The following is a 23527-nucleotide window of genomic DNA, read 5'->3' on the forward strand; positions in this document are numbered from 1 at the left end:
ATGTCAGTTTGCTACACTTTGCTACCAATTAATGACGGTAAGTCGGTAAATTTTTTAAGAAACTTATCGTTAACTTAATAACAAAAAAGTTTCGGGGCAGTTTTTATTGATAACATGATAAACAAATTGGTGCCAACTGAGTTAATTTCTCATACTTGCTGTCAACTTGATGACAAGTTGCGGCAGTAAATTGACAGCAAGTTGCGATCAACTCGACTATTGATCGGTAACAATGTGTCCGTTTGGTAATATCTCAAGTCAACAATTTTTTTAAATGAGTTGAGAAAATTGACGCACACAACATCAAGTCGCTCAAATCACAACAATTAGTTTTTCTGTGTTGTTCATCATAATCAGCTGACCTCATAATCGTAAAATAATAACAAATAATAATAATAAGCACAATACACTTGTTGGAGTAGAAATAACCTTTGGGGCCAATTAGCCTCGCTCAGCTGTGGAGTTACCAGTGTGTAATCATGGCCTGTACTCTAAAAACAACTAAATTTGGTATTTACTGTCATTTTTAATTACTAATTACTTATTTCTTTATGTAAACAATATTTAACTGTTATATATAACATTTTATTTAATATTTGACTCTACTATGTCCAATATTTCATCATAATGTTATCATATTGCCAATTACCCTCTGCGTGCTATTTAAAATCATAAATTCATTATTATATTAATCATAACATATTTATTGCATCCATCATTATGTAACAGTTCAAAGTACACTTAAAGATTTTATTCGACATTACTTGGTGTTACGTTCTCGCAAATTTTAAATATAATTTAAAATTAATTAATTAATTAATACTTCAATTAATTAATTATTAATCGAAGTATTTCGAAACAGAAATACCTTGAGAGAAGAAATTTGTGAAACGTCAACTCAGCCCAGTAGACTAAACAGTCTACGTTGTGGGATTTCGACTGCGTTCGACTGCGTTCGACTGCGTTCGAATGTTCTTAAGGATAGCCTGAGATGGAACTTTGCTAAAATTCTGTATAAAAAACCCATTGTAATTATTATTCAAAGAGCATTCTGTCTCCAGACTTCTTCTGGAGCAGTCAGTCCGAGGACTTAGTAGAGGAGCAATCTCTGCTGATCCGAGGCTGAACCTGCCAATTCCTTTTTAATAAATCTATTTCATTGTTAATCAATTAAAATGGATACTTATTAAAACCTTAACCCAGGGTTAAGAGAGCTTACCAGCGTTCCACCCTGGTTCCTTTACCTAGAGCGCTAGCCAGCGTTCAGGTATCCTATCCTCTAAATATCCTAACTATTACCCCCAGGGAGTGAGCGCTTATTAGCTGTTCTACCCTGGTGAATTCGCCTAGAGCGCTAGTCAGCAATCAGGCACTCTATTTATCACCTACCTGAAGGCAGGTGAATTAAAAGTAATATCAAAAACTTATAAATTAAATTTTAAAAAGTACTTCGCGGAGGAATCAGTGACATGACCCACCTGGAGTCTATCGATTTCCTAATGATGTCAAAATCTGGACTTAAGTTATTTAAAAATTAATTACCAAAAATTCGGGAACGTAACACTTGGATTACATAAATTTTTCTTTAAAATCAGCCATCTAATTAAAAATTTTTGATGTTTAAAAATTTATTTTTTCTATTTACAGTTAAACAAATCCAACAACTATCTAAAAGATCATTTTCTGAATCATCATTTCCGAAAATAACAACTCACTACACAGTGGTACCTCGAGAAAACGATCCAAGATGGAAAGGTAATTAAAATTTTAAAAAATTTTAATTAATATGATATACAAAAAAAATGATTCGCAGACGTAAATATGGAGCGATACGTCGACGAAACAGACATTCTGATTGTCGGCGGAGGACCTGCTGGACTTTCAGCAGCAATTAGAGCTAAAAAACTAGCGGAGGAATCCGGGCGTGATTTACGTGTCACATTAATTGAGAAAGCAAGTACCGTAGGCAGTCATATACTCAGTGGAGCTTGCATTGATCCAGTCGCCTTGAATGAATTAATTCCCAACTGGCAAGAACTCGGTGCGCCTCTAAAAACACCAGTTACTGAGGATAAATTTGCATTGTTGACGGAAAAGGGTCGCATACCGATTCCCATTGTCAAAGGAATGCCTATGTACAATCACGGAAACTATATTGTCAGGTACTGTTGATGATTAAACTTTATTAGCTAATAAAGCGATACTGAATTGCTTTGAAGAAAAATTAGAAATTAAGTTCTCGGAAAAAATAACTGAAAATTAATAACCAATCTTATTTATATTGATCTTTTTCGATAATGTCGGTTGAAACAAAATTGTTAGGAAATTTATTTATTTATTTATTTATTATTTCCAGCATACAGGTTTACAGAGATGCAAGAGCATCTGAACATAGAGCTAGATATTACAAAATTATCCTATATTTTACAAAATATTTAAAAATATATCGCGTTCCGTTGGGTAAAACGAAAAAAACAATCAGATAGTTATTTTTCCCTTAATTTTTTTATAGAATGTGTTTGTGCCACAAATGCATACTCCGTGAGACCTATTTTTAAGCGTGTCAATTTCTGTATGTAGATCAATTTTAAACTATGGATTTTAGTTGAATCTTCTTTTAAGGAGTTTTAAGAAACATATTTCACCTGTATCTATTTTTGTCATTATAATTTTGTTTGAAAAAAAAAAAAAAAAAAAAAAAACTTAAAATTCGGTCTGACGGTTTTAATTTCAATAAAATTAAAAAAATAAACATTTTTCTCTTCGTTCTTTCGCATACAATTATCTTCTAAAGATTTCAATAAAAAATATGCATTTCAACATTCTACCATAAAAATTGTCAGAACAATAAAATCGCTCCTACAAAATTTTTTCCATGAAAGTAAATGTAAGTCATAAAATAAAACAAATTAAAAAATTACAAAAAAAGGATAAATTTGAGACAATATCTATAGTATACTAGCATTAGTGGTATCAATCATTCAACAGAATCAGTAACTCCACGAAAAAAATCGCAATTTCAATGTAATAAGACTCAACAGTCTAAATAAAAAATTTCACCCTAATCGAATTCATATTTCCGTCTAACCTAATTATTGTAAACATCAATGGCTAATGTAAACATATTTTAAATTTAGATTAGGACACGTAGTATCGTGGTTGGGCGAGCAAGCAGAGGCAGCAGGTGTTGAATTATACGCTGGTTATGCAGGATCAGAAGTTATATATCACCAAGACGGCTCAGTGAAGGGTGTAGCAACTAATGACGTCGGCATAGCCAAAGATGGCTCACCAAAAGAGACATTCGAACGTGGGATGGAGCTTCACGCCAAGTGCACTATCTTCGCCGAAGGCTGTCACGGGCACCTGACAAAACAGGTGTCGCAAAGATTAAATCTGCGATCAGATTGCGAGCCCCAGAGCTACGGTATCGGACTGAAAGAGGTAATCCGATTTAAAACCGAGCAAACAGTCTCATCCTGATCGGGTATTTATAAATCTAATCCTTTAATTAAGTGATAAACCAACTACCTAGGTCTTTGTTTTATTTTACCATATTTGTCTTAGTTACCCGGATTGTTTTAGTTGTCTTGGTCAGATCGGTGTCTGCTAAATGCCAGTGATTGATGTGCTTTTAGGTATGGGAAATAAATCCAGAAAAACATCGTCCTGGCGCAGTTGAACACACAGTAGGTTGGCCGCTTGATAAAAACACCTACGGTGGCTCCTTTTTGTATCATTTAAAGGACGAGACGCCATTAGTGGCTGTTGGATTCGTTATTGGACTGGATTACACTAATCCATACTTGCATCCTTTCAAAGAATTTCAAAGATTCAAGCAGCATCCGGCCATACGTCCAACGTTTGAGGGTGGAAAGAGGTAGTTAATTTATATTTGTCGTTAATTAAACGCATAGACCTAAATAATTTAATTAAGACACCACTAAAGGGCACTTAAAAACATAATAGGATAGCTTACGGTGCGCGAGCTCTAGTGGAAGGCGGTTTTCAGTGCATACCAAAGCTTCAATTCCCGGGCGGGTGTTTAGTCGGCTGCACTGCGGGATTTCTCAATGTACCCAAGATCAAGGGCGTACATAATGCCATGAAAAGCGGTATGCTTGCAGCTGAGAGCGCCGTCGAAGCGATAATTGGGGCAGAGACCACTACTCCAACGGCTCTTGGTCTCGAACCCAAGACTTACACCGATAAAATAAAAAACAGCTGGATTTGGAGTGAGCTTAAAGCTGTGAGGAATTTCCGACCTAGCTTTCACTCCAGTTTGGGATTGTATGGAGGTCTCGTGTACGGAGGCTTCTCGATGCTAACAAGAGGCAAAGAACCCTGGACCCTCTCTCACGGCGGTCCTGATCACGCTAAGTTGAAGCCGGCGTCTCAGTCCACTCCAATTGAATATCCAAAGCCAGATAATCAAGTGTCCTTCGATTTACTTTCGTCTGTTGCACTCACTGGAACTAATCATGAGGCGGACCAACCACCTCATTTAACTCTTCGTGACGACACTGTTCCGGTTAAAAATAACCTCAAGGTTTACGATGGACCTGAGGGACGTTTCTGCCCTGCTGGTAAGTAAAATGTTATATCCTTTTTTTTCTTTTTTTTTTTCAACTTTATTAATCGTGGTGCATTTTCTCGGGTAGTTTTAGAAGACATTGACTTTACGATGTCATTTTCTCGACTATTCGACCTCTTTCGTCGTGTTCCTTTGGATCTTACATTTAAATTCGTGCCCTCGAGCGTGATTTAAATTAGCACTTTAATGAGTTGTTTTTTCGCTAAAAAATAAAAAAAAATAAAGGTTAAAGTGACCCCACTAACTTGATAGCTGGAGATGGGGTTATGGAGATTTTTTTACGTCGGATCCAGCTCGTTTAGATTCGGTTAAAAAAATTGAAATGGAGTGAAGAGGTAAAATTTGATGACCAAGTTTTTTTACAGTTTGATGATAAGTCGGATTTACGAGCACGAGAACGTCAATTAACGAGTATTCAAGAAAATTTTATTTTTTTTCTAGTCTTATTTAAAGAAAAAAAAATTAATAAAATGAAAAGTGAAAGAATAGTTTTCCGAGACGTACATGAATTGAGTTGAGTAATTTTCTATTCGAGGAAAACTGTTTTACTTGAACAATCATTTATTTTTCGTAGGGGATTGAAACTAAAAGAAACAAAAATTCTGGATGAAAGGGTGAAAAAGACAGACTGAGAAAGAGTTTTTTTGAGAGGATGGGAAAGAGAAAGGGATACTAACCAGTCAGTTTTATCGTTCCCATTAATCACTCTGTCGATAGCCGTTTATTCGCGCGAATAGAATCACCGGTAGTCAGTCGATTGCTCGCGACAGTTCCAGGTATTATTCCAGAGACAGATTGTTCGACATTTAGAATTGCTTCTCACAAATCAATTGTTTTTAAAAATAAAATTATTTTAAGTTTCAATCGCTTATTCAACATTGTATCGTTTCATTTTTTAATTAAAATTATCTTTTCACGGGTTCATTTTTAAATGATAAAAGCTAGAAATTTATTTTTATTTTTTAAGTTATATAAAAATTAATTTTATTAAAAAACAATTATTTTTTTAAATTAATATTTTTTTGGTTTTTTTAAATTTACAACAACTAAATTGAATTTTGTACGATCTCGCGAGAATCAATCCTCTTTATTTATTTTTATATTTATTATCACACAATACCCCGAGGAATTAACTTACAATATAGCGTTTGATAAAAATTTATAGATAAAAAAAATATATAAATTTGAAAAGCAAATAAACAAAATTCATGCAAAAATAAATAAAACATTTGAATTTGAATTCACAAGAGGTCATGTATGCATTGCGGACAAATAAATAAAAGTTATAACGTTATGTTACATAATTACGTAGTTAGCTGGAATCGTAAGTAGCGTATCACAAAAATAAGATTTAGAAAATTACATTAAGAATGTATGAAAAAAAAAAAAAAATAAAGCTTTAAAGGTAAATCAGTAAATAAACTGTGAGAGTTTAAAAGGTGCGGAAAATCGTTAGGTAGATAAAACTGCGTTATATTGCTTTATGGTTAGTATCCGTATTGTTACACTTACCTTACATACTGTTTGTCTTTTATATTTAAATGTACCATACCAGAGAAACGAGACTTTCTCATTCGAAAGAGGAGACACCAAAGAAAAATCTCTCACCACATGTGTCTCTTTGTATCTCATTATCACATGATGTGAGGAAAAAATGAAGAAAAATAATAGGAACCGAAAAAGGAAAAATGTCTCGAGTGTACGTTTGCACACACGTTTGCGTGACATTTTGCAATTGCAAAGCTTTTCGAGTTAGATAAGACCACCAGGAGACTTGCAAACGAGCAAAATCTTCTTAATGTTTCAAAGTTTACAAGTTTCTCTTTGGGCTTTTGTAGCCCATACATACATATTACATATATTATAATATATTTATTTTACCTTAGGCCTTTATTAACCCTCATGTTCAACTTTTTAAATGTGATAAAAGATCAAATTAGCTTTCAAATAATCGCGTATTAGCATTAACAAAATGTTTTTTTTTTTTTTTTTTTTTTTTTTTTTAAATCTTACTCTTATTTAAAAATATTCAGCTCTTTTATAAGTCAGGAAATTAACTCTTGAATCAATAAATTATAACTCTTGGATGAGCAGAAAATAATTCATTCAAGAAATTTTACTCTCCGATGAAGCACTTTATTATTTTCAAACAAGTTATCTGTATTTTTTTTTAACAATTCCTTCTTATTGGATAAATACTAACAGTTACATTTGTTCTAATTAATTTTTTTAATATTTTTACATTTTTTTTCTGTTCGGCATCGATAGAATAATTAAAATTAACAAAAAAAAAAAAAAATGATTAATATTTGAATTTTTCGAACTTTCACAATTTTGTCAAACTTAATTGCACACAAAATTATGAAAATTTGTAGTATCGATTGATTTCTTTTCTTTTTGATGCTGAATATAAAAAAATGTTAAAAATGATCTCATTTCTAGTAAATTTTCAGATAATGAACAGAAAAAAAAAATTAGGTTCATTCAAGAAAAATTTTCTTGAACTACGAAAATTCGAAAGAAGAAAGTCGATTTAATTGCTTCAAGAATTTTTTTCTTGGTTCCTAAATTCTTGCTTTCAAATCTGTGTATGCTTGGTTCGAAAGTGCATGTTTTTAACTGAATATAATCTAATTCTCAAACTAAGAAAACATTTTTTTTTTTTGGGATAAATAAAAATTTCAACACCAAATAGCGCTTCGGATAACAACAGCTGTATAGCCGTAGTGCATACATAAATACAATTTTTCTGGAAAAAAAAAAAAAAAAAAAATCGAATGTAATTAATAACTACACCTGGTGTCATAAAATTTCAAGATATTAAACAATAACTAGCTTCTTATAAATGGAAAATTTTTCATTAAATAAAATGACCCAGAGAGTCTTTACTTTTATATAGAAAAGTGTACTCGGAAAACATATTTTTACTCATTTTTAGAATTTTATTCACAGATCCGCTGCAACAAAGAATAAAAACATAATTAATAAGTCAAAATCTTTTTGAAACTTATTGAAGCAACAATTTTGCTTTTATGAATGTAAAGATATTACTTTTTACAACCGAGAAACTACTACTCTAAACAAAAATTTGAAATTCTTGACAGAAAATGAAATTATTTGCTAATTTCAATACAATTTGAACCAAGTCACTGTAGTTAATAGGGTGGGTCAAAAAAATCGAATAATTTATTTTTGACTTTATACTCTGAAAAATAGGTTCGTAGACACCTAAAAAGAATTCTCTCCAAGTATAAGCTCTTAATTATAACGGGAAGGTCCTCCGCTTTGCGGGTTTCTATTTTTTTCGAATAATCAGATAAAAAAATTTATATCTCGCTTCCAACTGCTTGGAAAAATATTCCGTGGCATAGATTTTGTGAGAAATTGAATGCTTTACAAAAAGGTCTCTTATGACTTTTTCAAAAATTCAACCGATTAAAAGATATTCATAGTTGAAGTTTGGCTATTTTAAGGAAAATATTCGTTTTTATTATGAATTTTATAAGTCGATGAAAAAAATTATTTCGGATTGCGGAACTCATGATTTTGTAGGAAATTTACTGCTCTACAAAAATGGTCTCTTATGATTTTTTGATTAAGTGAAGCCGTTACGAGATATTCATCGTCAAACATTAACGAATATCAATATTTCCAGTTTTTGATCAATAATTCGATAAATTTTAATTTAAACTATGAGTTTCAGGAAAATTTACATAAATTTGAGTTTCGATCGATAAAGAAATGTTATAAACAATTTTTTAATATTGTTTTCAGTCTTGAGCTTGTTTGATTGCATTAAAACAAGAAATTAGAGCATTTTTTTCGACATATAGCCAATGATTAGTTTAATTTGAAGTGAATGACATATTTCTTTGTCAAATTTAATATGAAAAGTATTGAATCAAGTGAGAAACAACCAGTATTTAACTTTTTTATAGATAAATTTTTTATTGAATTATCAATTGCAATATAATTGTCTATATTTTTAACATAACAGTACGCTACTACTATAAATAATTTCTTTTATTACAATTTGGGAATGTTTTTGATGTTCTTTGACAACTTGCAATAAGTACTGGAATTGTTCTTCATTTTTTGTCAAGCATTGATTATATTCACTGACTAATGCAACAGCTCGCTCTGCTGAATCATTGACAACTTTTAGTTGTTGAAAGTATTCTTTATTTTCGAGATAACTCTCATTAGTAGGCCATAATTCAACATCGACATCAAGAAAGTCATACGGTAGATCGAAGATTTTGAAAAGATTTAATGACTTTTTAGACACAAAGTCACTCAGAGTTCTCTGCGCCAATGAATTCAAATCTTTTTAGCAATTACAAATCTTTTAGCTTTAGAATCTGTACCTTCACGAGTATTAACAGCTTTAACAATACTTTTTTACTTCTAATGGAACGCCATCGTCAAACAGTGATAAAATGGCAAGTTCATCGCTCAAATACCATAAGTGCGAAATCATTTTTTCACACGTAGCTGAAGAAATCAAAGGATTGATATGTTTGTACTCCAATAAATTTTTCATAAACTGCAAGTCATGATAAGCAGCAGTTGTTGCAGAAGTTGATGAAAACCAAGCTTTTAAATACAATGTGACTATAAAAATACAGAAATGACGAAGACCATGCAATTCTTTCTGAGAGAGTTTGAATTCATCTCTGAATAGATACATTTTCAAACTATAAATGGCCTTAGCCATCCATCTAGCATGATGAACAGCACCAGGACGTTTGAAAGAAATCTTTTCTTGAGGCATTTCTCCAAGGAAAATCAATGATAATTCCAATAATTCTTTATCTAACTTATTATAACATTTCTTTATCGATCGAAACTCAAATTTATGTAAATTTTCCTGAAACTCATAGTTTAAATTAAAATTTATCGAATTATTGATCAAAAACTGGAAATATTGATATTCGTTAATGTTTGACGATGAATATCTCGTAACGGCTTCACTTAATCAAAAAATCATAAGAGACCATTTTTGTAGAGCAGTAAATTTCCTACAAAATCATGAGTTCCGCAATCCGAAATAATTTTTTTCATCGACTTATAAAATTCATAATAAAAACGAATATTTTCCTTAAAATAGCCAAACTTCAACTATGAATATCTTTTAATCGGTTGAATTTTTGAAAAAGTCATAAGAGACCTTTTTTGTAAAGCATTCAATTTCTCACAAAATCTATGCCACGGAATATTTTTCCAAGCAGTTGGAAGCGAGATATAAATTTTTTTATCTGATTATTCGAAAAAAATAGAAACCCGCAAAGCGGAGGACCTTCCCGTTATAATTAAGAGCTTATACTTGGAGAGAATTCTTTTTAGGTGTCTACGAACCTATTTTTCAGAGTATAAAATCAAAAATAAATTATTCGATTTTTTTGACCCACCCTAGTAGTTAAGAGACCAAGATAATAAATTTCTAAAGCTTAAATGTTTTTTTTTTTTGAGTAGAGCTTTTCTGCCAATATATATGAATTTTTTCTATCTAAATTTATCAACAGAAAAGATAGTGAAACGAATAATTTTCATAAATCAATTACATTTTTGACGAATCACCAGCAGTCTGATGAAAAAAAAGAACAATAAAAAAAAACAAAAAAAGAGAAAATAGCGACTAAAGAGATGTGACAATGGCAATAAATCGCACCGACTCCTAACTCGATCCGTCGCTACCCAATATGGTTGCTCGTATTCGGTATAAAATGAACGCGAAGCGACAATTTATTCCATGGAATCCCGTGAGACCGAGTGGTGGTAGAGAGAGTACAGAAAGAGTACAGAGTACAGAGAAAAGCCAACCCTCGGAAGTTTCTCGATTCGCTTCCTCCTTACAGTTAACCTTTTTTTTTTATTTTTTCTCTTATTCCTCTTCCCTTTACTTTCGCTTTGCTTAGCTTTCTTTTTTCCTCAGTCGTGCTCTTTCTCACTAGAGGTCTTTGTCTCTCTGGCTTTCCATATCCTCCCCTACATTCAACATCCTATCTCCCTTCAGTTCCCTTCCCCTTAAATTCGCTATCATGCTTACTCGCGTTTGGTTTTGGTATTCGTCCGGGCAATTGTCCTTCTCTTCGCGCCGGGAGTATCGACCGGTGTGTCCTTGAACCTGTGAGTGGCCCGGACGAACCCCGCACGGCTAGACGACCCCGGACCAAGTAAAAGCACCAGCCCCTCACAACTTTACTACCATCATAAGACTCATCCACTCGTACTGCTTTGCTCATCTTTATCTTCACTTTCATGTGTATCTTCTTCTTCTTCTTCTTCTTCTTCTTCTTCTTCTTCTTCTTCTTCTTCTTCTTTTTCTTCTTCTTCTTCTTTTTCTTCTTCCTTCTCTTCCTACTTTTACATTCTATTTTAACTCAAGCTTTATAGATTCCATGGTCTTGCGTTGGGTCTGAGTATCAGTTATGATCCTTCCCTACCCAACTACTGTTTTTGATCTCCTCCAGAATTTTACCTCATACCATTTACTACCCATCCTTTTCTATCTCTTCCTTCTTCAGGATCTTCAACTTTTCGATACGATACCTGGTGAGTTAATTGCTTTAACGTCTAAGAATCCAGTACGACCGAAGAATATTTTAAGGATTTAAATCTTTTTTTTTTGGTTCCTTTCCTTTTCTTTTTATTTGTAATACCTTGTCTGTAATTTCACACGATACCCACTTACATCCGCATTTAATTTCAATCCAACTCAATTTTCTTATGGTACGCGACTTGAAAGACTACGCTTCTCGTAATTAGATTTATATTTAATCCCGCGGCTGTTAGTGCCAAACCGAAAAATACATTTTCATTCAATAGATTTAATTAAAAACAGAAATGCAAAAGAGATTTGTTTTAATACATTACTGCTTCAATAGTCAATTTATAAAAATAAACATTGATAATAATAATAACAATAATGGTCATATGAAATATAATAATAAATCGTCGGATAATTTCCACCGGAGAAATCGGTGAATTTTAACCTCAACAATTTCGTGATGCTCTATTCTATTTTGCCCATCGAGCAAAATTCTCGAAACTCTTGTACCCACAAATCACCGGCACGCGAGAGGAAGAAAGGGATGAAAATTACTGTGGATCGCTTGCAACCCGTTATTGTGTTCCATTGTTACCGTGCCAGACGACGCGATCACTCTTCCATTTCTCTTTAAATTTTTTTTACATTTTTTCAATGAAACTTTTATTTTTATTCACGATAAAAAAATACATCAATTGGTTGACCCTTCAGTTCAAGAATTTCACGCTTCGTATAGTTTTTTAATATTCTTTCCTCAGTAAAAGAACAAGAACAATAAATGCTACTTTTTTTTTTTCTACTCAATTTTCAAATAATTTCTTCGATGTTAATTTTTGCTTACTCTCTAGATTCAATCCTCACTGTTAAGCGACAAAAATTTAATACTTTAAACACTACTACGTGTTTTCAATTTTACATTTTATTACGGCTTACGATAATATATGGAGACAGTTAACTTCCCGACTGGCTAAAATAATTGTTTTTTTTTTTTTTTTTTTTTTTAATTGAAAAGCTCGAACAGTTTTACACTGATAAGTTAATCAACACTATTTAATTTGTAGTAAAATAAGGCCTATTCGCAAGGTTTTTTAAAAATTTAATTTTGTATTTGTTTATGGTGAAAATTACCATTATTCCATTATATTTTATAGCTAATGTATTAATTTTAAAATTAATGATCCATTGCAATAATTAAATGCAATATTTTCGATTTTTTTCAAAATCTCCCGTAGTTAGTCCTTATTAGGCCTTATTACCCACCGGTACCTTAATCAACAATGTACTCACCATTTTTTAATCTATTACCGCTAACAACGGCCATCATTCTAAAACAAAATAAATCAAGAAATTTTTATTTAAATAAATTCAAAAATTCTTACAAACATTTAGTTCCTGCAATTCCCTCGAAGCAATATTCCTTGAATACAAAAAATTTTTAAACTACATACGTCAAATACAAACAGTTTGAAAAACTCTGTAATTTTTTTATAAAACTATTGAAATCAAAGGGAAATCAGTTTTATTTCAGCTTTGTAAATTCACGGTAATTATACAATATATTTCAAAAATAAATGAGTTTATGTTTTTGTTCATTCATTACTTTCCAATACAAAAGAAATGTTTTCGTTTTTGTACTATGAGCTTTGCCATAAAAATGTAGTTAAAATGTTTGATACAAAAATAAAAAATATTTCAATCCTCGAGTTTAATTATTATTATACTATTAATTAATAAAATAACTGATTGTTGATTGCATTTAATCAATAAATCCACACAGAACAGAGAGTATTTCCTGAGGGATGTTATTTGAGCATAACGACATGAACGCCGGCTGGGTCTTTGTAAATTCGGTCGTTATACTTTGCTGTCGATAACCCAAGTATACACAGTCAGCTCACACCCTCCATTCAAGGAAACGACGTCTCGTCTCGTCTGGTCTGGCAGTGCTAAGAGGTAAAGGTGCGGCATAAGGAAACAACCCTCTGGGTATGCTTTCTCTTGCTTTCTTTATGCTATGCCGCTCGTTTCGACTGCCGTGTGTATTAATATAAAGGAAAGGAAAGGAAAAGGTAGCGGGTCTGCCACCAAGCTTTAACGTAAATGCTATCGCGTAGCTACAGAGAAGGAATGCTAAAGATGAAAAGCAAAAGAGAAAGAAGAAGAAAGTATAAGCAAATACATGAGAGCATGAAAAGACGGAGCTCTTATTGGGGTTAGCTACAAGGAAGTAAGTCAGTTCAATTCCCAAAAACTATCAAAATAAAATATCAAGGGGAAAATTTCCCAACGTAATCTGATATGTCTTTACATGGGAATATAATAAAATTTGATATGACCACATATGGCGTGATATGAAAATTAGTCGATCTTTTTTGATATGGTCTAAAATGACTTGATAGGCCCATTAATAATTTTTCGATCAGAAGTCGTGTTGGAAATCTTGAACAAAGGGCGGATGATTTCTAAATTGTTATTTTACACAAGAGTTAATTTAGAAGTGATAATTTCTAAAATATATTCAAAAAAGGATTTGTTAATATTTGATGAGCTTAATTAACTGTTAACAGATGATTTTGTTAATTTAATAAATATTTATTAGCAGTTAACTAAATCGTTTATTACACAAAATTTAATAGCTGTTGATAAATATTTCTATTAACTGTTATTAATAATTTTTTCAAACCCTCGCGTAAAAGGTAAATGTAAAAAATTTATTTTGACACTTTTTATATCCTCATAACTTCAATAGAAAATTCCATTAGATCAGATACATTAATAGTTTTCTTATAAGAAAGTAGAGAAAATAAAATGAATAATAAAACTACATGGCGAAAAGAACATAAGGATTTTTCTTTTTTTTTGCATTTATCACTAAAATTTATGTAACTTAATTTAATAATTACAAATTTACATAACAATTTTCTCATTCGAGCAATTTCAGATAATTTAAAAGTAAAACAGTGATATACAGTCGGCTTGTGATAAAAAAATTCGAGGAAATTTTTTTTTAATTTTGCCTTACGTTTCGAAAAAAATAAAAATCCAACAGATTATGGACGGTGTGTCTTAAATTGCGATAACTTTTTCGAAAATTGACTTATCGGGACGTTTTTTTCTTTAAAAATTTTTTTATTAAATGTTTTTTTTTTTTGGGAAAAAATAGAAAAAAATTATTCGAACCTATCTTCATCGTTATTTTTTAGATTTTCCGAAAAAACTCCGAATTTCTCGATGATAAACATTTTTAACTCCTTTTTTCTATCTTTCATATGAAACTTTCACATTTTCTACCAATATCCTGAAAATTTCAGAATGGTGTTTATTCAATTTCTATTTTTTTTCAACTGAAAAAAAAAATTTTTTTTTATGTCATAAATGAATTTTTTCTATGTCACATGGATATTTCTATCATGTTAACATTGGAAAAATTACTATGTTAACATTGGAAAAATAGGAAAAATCCCTATGTTTTTTTTTCGCCGTGTATGGTTGTAATTAGGTACAAACATTTTTTTTAATGGGTAAATTTTGAAAATGATTAGTGTATTTCACTAAAAAAAAAAAATCGTTGATAGTTGAAAAAATATTTAGTTACATTTGATGAATGAACAAATTGTTCCCGAATAAATAAATTTATTAACAATCAATAAATTCTTCTATTAGTGTAAAAATAATTTTTTTTTTATTTTCTATAGAGCTTATCTGACATTATCTTTAGTTTAATCAATTACCAAACCATTTTTTGTTCGAAAAAAAAAAAAAAAAAAAAAAAAAAACAATAACTGACATACACATTTCTAGAATAAATAAAAAATCATTATTTTACTTTTATATATATTCAAATTTGGCCACATATGACCAGATCAGACCATATATAATCATGCATAAAAATTTTTTCTCGGACAGAAAGAGGTCCATAGGAATGTTTTTTTTCTTTTATCAGTTACTGGTCTTTTAGCAAGCGAATGTATATGCTTGTATGAATTTTTGCTTAGATGAGTGTGGGTGTGGGTATGAGAGTCTTGAGCGGAAAATGTTTAAGAGTCTTGAGTACAGAATGTGTTCTCATCTAAAATCTAGAGTGTGTAGTGTGAAGGAGAATCTAGAATGCAAAAAGAATGGAGAATAAAAGTGTAAAAGTGTGAATACCAAAGAGATGACTGTACTCGGTAAATTGTTATTCACTTGGTTGACACTTTAGAAGAGACGTGAGAGTACCAGTAATTCGAAAAATTCATACTGCTAAAGTGTATAACGAAAAAGGAAAAAAAAAGATAAATATGTAAACTAACGTATAGGTGTGATGTAAAGTTTGTGTGTATCATATGGAGAATAGAGGGAGTAAACAGGTATGAAAATAAATTTACTCGGAAAATTCGTTTTAAATTGGTTGCCAGACATTTTACTTTCACGGGGTGGTCTGAGAGAGATCGAAATAGGCCGGATGAATCGCTGAGAAGTGGAAAGAGAGAGAAAAAGAGATGGTGGCGGGGATAGACGGAGAAGTGAAACTGTACTGTACTAAGAGAGTTTACAGTCTGGACGTTAGCGTCTACTGGGAGTGGAGTAGGTACTCGTGGGAGTCATACGTGCATACCAGGTACCACGAACTCCGGTCAGCCATGAATAGTGAATGCAATCGAGAGTTAGTCAGACACTCAATGTACTCATTCTACTGTAGATACATAGATACACTAGCACTACTAAATTGTACAGTAAAACATTGAGAATCATCTGCGGGAAATGCAGTTTGATATATTGATGTCACTTAATACTTCTTGGAGTTACTGCTAATAGTTATCATAATAACAATTTTCAATTTTTGTTTTGTTTTTTTCCATGTTCCAGTTTTTGTTTTAATGTGTCTTTTAATTGGAAGATTATTGAGGTTTAAAAAAAATTGATATCTATTAGAGTAATGTTGTTTTTTAGTATTATTTTTACTAAAAATAATTGATTGTTAAAAAGATTAAAAATAGCTTTGAGAAAAAAAGTATACGTCACTAAAATTTTGTATTTTTGTGGTGAAACTTTTGAAGCAAAAATTGATTCTGATTTTGTCATTCAATGATACAATTTAATTGATAATTACGGCCATATTGCTTAAAGAAAATTATTGTGGGTGTTTTGCATTCTTTTAATACTACCGTAGTAGAGAGTAATTAATCAATCTCGAATTTTGGGAATTGAATGAAACATTTTAGAAAGGAAAAACTTTGAACTACACTTTTAATACTTTTATGTGTAAATTTAACATTTATTGTGTTAAATTAACACTAAAAAGTGTTAAATATTTAAATTAAAAATTTTTAACACAAAATTTTTTGACGCATTGACATAAAATTTTTTACTGTGTAGTTGCATTTGACGTATGCAATTAAAATGCTTTTGTAGTATTACATTACAAGTTTGTAATAACTTCGTAACAAACAAGATTTATAAATATAATAATTTAATAATAGTTTTAAGTAATATTAAAATGAGATTATTTTCAAGTTATAAAAGTTTGAACTCCATTTGTTTTATAATATGGAGAATGTTTACTGTTTTTTTTTTCTTTGTTTTTATTCATGTTTTAGGTCGAAAAAAAATCTATTTAATTAAAAAAATAATTTTTAGGTACTTCCTGAAAAGTTATTATTTTACAGAAATGTATTCCAGATCTAAAATGTACCTTCTTCTGGCGAACAATATTTTGAACACTTTTCACTACCTAAAATCCAAAAATTACTTTTTGGACGTCTCAACATCTTCATGAACCATAGCTTATCAAAAAATTTCATTATTACTAACATTTCTTATTGAGAAGCACCAAAATTTAACAATAACGTAGAGTTTACTCACACCGATACATGCAAATAAATTTAACGGTAACTTGTAATACCAATACATTGATAATTATAAAAATTCTCGATTCTATTTTTTTTTTGTCATTCTGTTTTGCAGCCGACTAAGTACGATGTTGGAAAAAAATGCTTGGTTGTGGTGCTGCACCAGAAATATCAGTCGGATTCCAATCTTTCCATATACGTTATGTGTAAAGTGAAAAACCTGGTCGATCTGAATTTGCGAAAATTACCTTCAAGGGTATGCTTACATCGACTATGCACTGAAAAAAAAAATTAACTTGAATCAGGAGAAAAATTCGTGAACGAAGAAAATAATTTTGAAGAGTTTCATTGTCTTGAATCAAGACAAAAAATTCTTGAACTAGGTAAAATTTACTTAAATCAAGAAAAATTTTTTAGTTTAAGAATTTTTTTACTCAAATCAAGAAGATGAAATTCTTGAAAATAATTTACTTGATTCAAGTAAATTTTTTCTTCTGTGTGGGATCTCGTAGGTCGTTATACTAAAGAGTAAGACGAAAATTTTCAATTTTAGAAATGAAAAGTTAAAAATTGATTCCTTAGTCGTCGCAAAAGTGAACTCAGTGGCCTAAATATTCTGTTCAAATGAATTTTTATTTTATTTGCAATAATAGATGTAAATCCCATCTTGCATCAGTCGGATTTACTCGAAATCTTATTTATAAAATGAAAACTCGTAAATATATCAAGACACAAAGAATATCGAAGACATAAGATAAATATGACTTAAATTATAAAAATAGTCACCTGGTAGAAAATCTGGTCTTATCTTCGGTGCCCTTTAGCACACGTTTTAGATAAACCGCAGTTTTCGAAAGTAAGATATTCAACCAAACGGGAACGACACAGCAGTAAAACGTTCATCCGTGCACGTCTGTCACTGAGCTTAAGAAGCTTAGACGATCCATCTCGGATGTACGACTAAGACCGGACGATACAAATGGAGTGAACACCACCAAGAGCATACAATACTTCCTCACCCTTATCTCTTCTCCTCGCCTTACTGTACAACTCTTCATCTTTGAGTAGCCCCTCCAGTTTGCCCCCTCGTCCATCCACTTTTCTTTTTACCCTTTGCCCCTTATTTCGTTGAGACAGGAGATTGAATTTTCTCCGTGGGAAATAAAGTAGCACGGCTTATTTCCTCGAAAGCTTTATCTGATCTTTGCTTCGTGGATTTTCACTTTGAAATAATAACAAGAGAGTACCTATTTCGGTGCCTCTGCTCAAAGTAACAAAAGCACGCTGCAAAAGAAATATGACTAAAAAAAACATTAAAATATAATATAGGATAAGAAAACCACCGGCTTCATTTAATTTTTAAATTCACTGCCACTGCTACTCTAACAAAAAATAAATAAAGTTTAAAACATTTTACTAATAAGCCGGGATTTTTTTGTTAGACTTATTACTTTAAAAACATATTTTACTGCTTAAACAATTTTTTGTATTTCTTACTAGTTGGCGGTTGGCTCTTTCAATTTCTTCCCGGCTATTTACGTACAGAGACGCTACACAGTAAATAATTTTTCCTTTAAGCTAACACAAAATGTTCTGTTGATAATTAATTTAAAAGACTTCATTTTTTTGTCAAAAAAAAAAAAAAACTATTCTAAGAATTATAAAATGTTAAATGTTTGACATATACATTTTAATTAAGATACCGGCGGGTAATAAGGCCTAGCTAATGGAGATTTTGAAAAAAATCGAAAATATTGCATTTAATCATTGCAATGTATCATTAATTTGTAAATGAATACATTAGCCTTAAAATATAATGAAGTAATGGTAATTTTTACCATCAACAAACTCAAAATTAAATTTTTTGAAAAACCTTGCGAATAGGCCTTATTTTACTACGGTAGGGTAATAAGGCCTGCGGGTTATACATACTGGAAATAGTTATACTATACTTGATAAAATTAGTATTAGAGATCAATAATCACTTAAATTGAGCAAAAATACTTTTTAAGATGTTGATAAAAATTAAAACAATAATTTTAAGTTATTGAATGTAAAATTATAAAAAATGTTTACCACTTACTCAAATCGTTTTTTAGGAATTCTTCTGTGCTACTTTAGCATATGACGAATGATGAAATATAGAAGACAAGGAATGTTGTATCGGGACTCTATAAACTTGTAGCGACGTTACTATGCTAGACGCTTCTACCAGAGAAGTCTTTAGGGGAAGCGGTTATTTTAAATAGCATTTCTATCACTTAGTCCTTATTACCCGCGGATACCTTTAATACGAACTTTTTCTAACACAATAGCGAAAAATATGTTACCACTCAAGATTAGTTACCTTAGAAGTAAGATAAAAAATGCAGCTGAAACACACAAAAGCTTTCAGTTAAATTTTTTTCCCTTAGAATCTTCAATTCATGAGAAAAATTAAAGACAGATAGTAAAAAAATAAATGAATGAAATATATGTAAGAAAAAAAAAAAAACGAGTAAGACGTGAATGCCAACGATTAATTTCATTTGGTTTCTTATTCCACTCAAGTAACTATTTTAATTTTTTTTTTATTTTTATATTGTACTAAACTTTTTTGTTTTATAACGCGTTTACTCGAGTACACGATGGAAGAGTAAGTTAAGAGGAAATTCAAGAAAATTACGTGGTTAACAGAACGTGATGGTTCAGATGAGAATGCTAGCCGAAGATACAACGGCATTGTTGAGAGTTTGAGAAAATGATGTTGGAAAAATTTTATATCACGCAGTATGAAGTTGCACAGTATTAACTTGAGGAAATAGATTGTTCAATTGTTATAATTTATTATCAAATATTTTTTTATTATAAGACAGAGATTACATTTATTATTATAACAATTATTATTATTATTATATTCGCTGTGTGCTGTAGTTATATTTACGTTTAATGTGATGTAACATGTGTATGTTTACTGTTATTTTGTAGGAGTATATGAGTACGTACCATTGGAAACCGGGGATGGCCAGAGGCTACAGATCAACGCTACCAACTGTATACACTGCAAGACATGTGATATTAAGGATCCGAGTCAGAACATCAACTGGGTGGTGCCTGAAGGCGGAGGTGGACCTGCTTACAATGGCATGTGAGAATTCAACATCATTTTTCTTTGATTCTTTTTATTTTTATTCTACGTCTATACTCTCATTCTTACTACTATCCATTTATTACTTTTTACGTCTTCCATTATATTAATACAATTACAATAACGATAATTTTCATTAATAGAAGATGATAATCATCATTATAATCACGTTATTTAAGTCCATGGGCTGGTTTTTTAAGCTTTAATGAAAGCCTATCGATTTTTCAAAGATTTGATAGAGAATGAAAAAATTTTTATTATGAAATTAAATTTTAGAAAATTGTTAATTAATTTTTGTACAAAAAAAGAACATATGTTTAATTAGTTTTTTAACTTGAGTTTAAAATTATATTGACAATTGTAACTGTAGAAAATTGAATATAAAAGTTTATTGAACATTCGGTGTTCGAGCAATTTATTATATAGGAAAAATACGTGGCTTTATTGGATTTAATTTTTAACAGGGTAAATGAGGTTATTACTGCGGTTAGAGGTGTAGAACTTACTTCAAAAGCAATCGTTCAAGTTTTATTTTAAGATTTCGTTAAATTTGTTTCTTAACTTTTTTTTAAATGAAGTTTTCAAATTTTTGTAACCCATTGAAATAGAAAATATAAAAAATTAGAACGATTTTTTTCTAGAGGGGTGTATTTGAAAATAAATATTTTTTTTTTTTTGATTTTAATGATGAAATCATTACACTAATAAAGACAAATAAAATTGAAGCAAGAAAATTATTTTAAACAAAATCGGTTTCGTTTTTTCAATCTAAGCGCTTGGTTTTGAAGGTTTGAGATTAAAATTTTTGTATCTATTGTCTATAATTATTGTGAGTTGATTCAAAATTATATTCTCTTAGATCGCAAAAATTAAATTCTTCACTCAAAAGCAATTTTCTGACAAAATGTACCCTGATAGCTACCTTTTCTTCTTTTTTTGAAACTTAAAAATGTTATTTAATTAAAAAAAAAGTCTCTATTAAAAAAAAATAAAAGCTTTTGTTTCAATAAATTATGAAATGTATACTAGACTTTCTTTCAATTGCTTTGTTGATAAATAATATATTTTGATAAATAATCATGGTGATTGTCCAAAAATTCTCTTGAAAGAATTAAGGAAGCTTAATATTTCAAATCAAGGATTGAATTTTAGAGAAAATTTGTTTTTTTAATAAAAGAACCTTTTTTATTAAATTATATGAATAATTTAGTTAAAACAAAAAAAAATGCAGTAATACCTATATTTACCCTACACTATCGATAAGTATTTTTATAACTAGTAATTTTTAATGATATTGTGCAAGCCAACCAATGCAAGACTGTAGTAAAAAATTTTAAAACAAGATACATTCATTGTCCAACGTATCTTTTGTTACGAATTGTATCTTTTTATGCCTTGAAAAAGTGAAAAATTTTATATATTTTATGTAAATAAATTTATGAAGCAAAAAATTTGTTGAAAATTTTATAAATATTATATATTTCATAACTCATGAGTTTATTTTATTAATTGTTTCCTATTGTTTACTTACCCACGCAAATTACTAATGATTCAGAGTATTTTGAGTTTGTTAAATTAAGTAAGCTAGTATGAAAGTTTACGTTCAAAACAAACAAGTTGTAGCAAGCTCACAATTTAGATTTATCAATAATTTCTACCCACTTAGGTAATAAATATATTCCATTTAAATTAAATTATACTGTATGAGAGATCGGGTCACGAGTGGTGGTTTTAAACTAGAGCTCACAAGTTTACCGGCATTTAAGCTCTTTTGAACAGTATTTATCGGATACTTTCAACATTTCGAAAATACAAGTTTATTTATTTACTCGAGTGTACAAAATGTACATACAATACACCAGTAAACACCTATAAATCGCTCGTTCATACACTAAATTCTTCTACAATATCATTTGAAGTACATATGATATTACATCGGAAAACATAATTTAACGGTAGAAAAATGAGATTACAATTTTTTACTTTTCGCCTTATCATTTTTTGTTGATAGATAAAGATTCAAGCGCCTCAGTAAAACGATTAAAGTACTTTACTGTCACTAAAAATCAATTTTTTAAAGCAACTTGTGAAAATATTTGTTTAATATCAAAGCTGAAATCTTGAATCAAGAACACCATTTTGAAGAAAATGATTTTCTTGAGTCAAGAGAATAAATTCTTGAAACAAACAAATTTTCCTCGATCAAGAATAATTTCTTAACTCAAGAATTCATTCTCTTGACTAAAAAAAATCATATTCTTCAAAATGATATTCTTGGTTCAAAGTTTTGGCTCTTGAGTCAAGTCAATTTTTTTATCAGTATACTTGAAATAATTCATTTATTGGAAGTCTCACGAACACGAGTCAGTAAATTAATGAGAAACGAAAAAAACATTATGATAATTGAAAAAACACAAAAAAATCCAATTATTCTTAATTTTTAAAAAACATAAGTACTAATTTACCGATTTATATGCAAGAAATTTTTCATGAATAAATTATTTCAAGTAAAAATATATATTTTGCGTATAAATAATTGTTGAAGAGTACTCAACATATTAAAATACTTAAAAAAAGAAAAAAAAACATATTTTCTTCATCTATAATTATTAGTATACTAAATTGCATTAAAATAATCAATTTTTATTAGTTTTTTTTTTTCGTTAAAAATCAGTGATTCAGTTAATTCTTAATTTAAACTTGAATAATCGTAAGCCAATTAAAACTAAAATGCTTAATTATTATATATTAAATATATATAATCGGGATAAAACGTAATAGGCGATTTAGTATAACCCACACACGTTATTAGTTCCACTTGAAACGTGTACGTTTTCTCGCTTTGATTTACTGGCGTTGATTTTCTCCTTTCATCATGGATGACCGGTCACTAAAGACCCGACCCGGATGTACTACCCTGGATCCTTGTAGTAATGACGTCAATCAAAGCAACATTGCTACTCTTATTGACAGCAATATACTTGCTTTTCTACTCGGATAATGCTACAGTGCCTAGATATAAATAGAGGGCGGCTTATTAGATAACACGAGTATCTCAGATCGAACTACTTAGAGTTATTATAACGCCAATTACATCACTAGTCACAGGGTTTAACGAGTGACAGGAGTGCCTCATAACACTAAACATTAAACATAAATAATAATAATAATAATAATAATAATAATAATAATAATAATAATAATACACAGAAAAAAAATTTACTCGAATCAAGTAAATAATTTTGAAGAATTTCATCTTCTTGATTTTAGTCAAAAATTCTTTAACTATGAAATTTTTCTTAGTTTAAGCAAATTTTATTCAATTCAAGAATTTTTCATCTCGACTCAAGACAATGAAACTCCTCAAAATTATTTTCTTGGATCAAGAATTTTTCTCTTTAAGTCAATTTTTTTTTCAGTGTAAA

General features: G+C 30.2%; 1 protein-coding gene across 1 annotated transcript; it reads left to right on the top strand.

Annotated features, from left to right (window-relative positions):
* Window positions 1–349: 349 nt before the first annotated feature.
* On the top strand, window positions 350–21594 carry Etf-qo (electron transfer flavoprotein-ubiquinone oxidoreductase). Its single transcript, XM_074254274.1, has 7 exons — window positions 350–510; window positions 1648–1755; window positions 1814–2162; window positions 3138–3444; window positions 3639–3880; window positions 3970–4586; window positions 19943–21594. Exons 1-7 carry the CDS (start codon window positions 480–482, stop codon window positions 20104–20106), a joined length of 1818 nt encoding a protein of 605 aa, XP_074110375.1. The 5' UTR covers window positions 350–479; the 3' UTR covers window positions 20107–21594.
* Window positions 21595–23527: the final 1933 nt, after the last annotated feature.

The sequence above is a fragment of the Cotesia typhae genome, unplaced genomic scaffold (genome assembly GCF_013202065.1).
Source record: "Cotesia typhae breed Kobodo isofemale line unplaced genomic scaffold, CoteBio_Ctyphae scaffold_13, whole genome shotgun sequence".
Taxonomy (NCBI): Eukaryota; Metazoa; Arthropoda; class Insecta; order Hymenoptera; family Braconidae; genus Cotesia; species Cotesia typhae.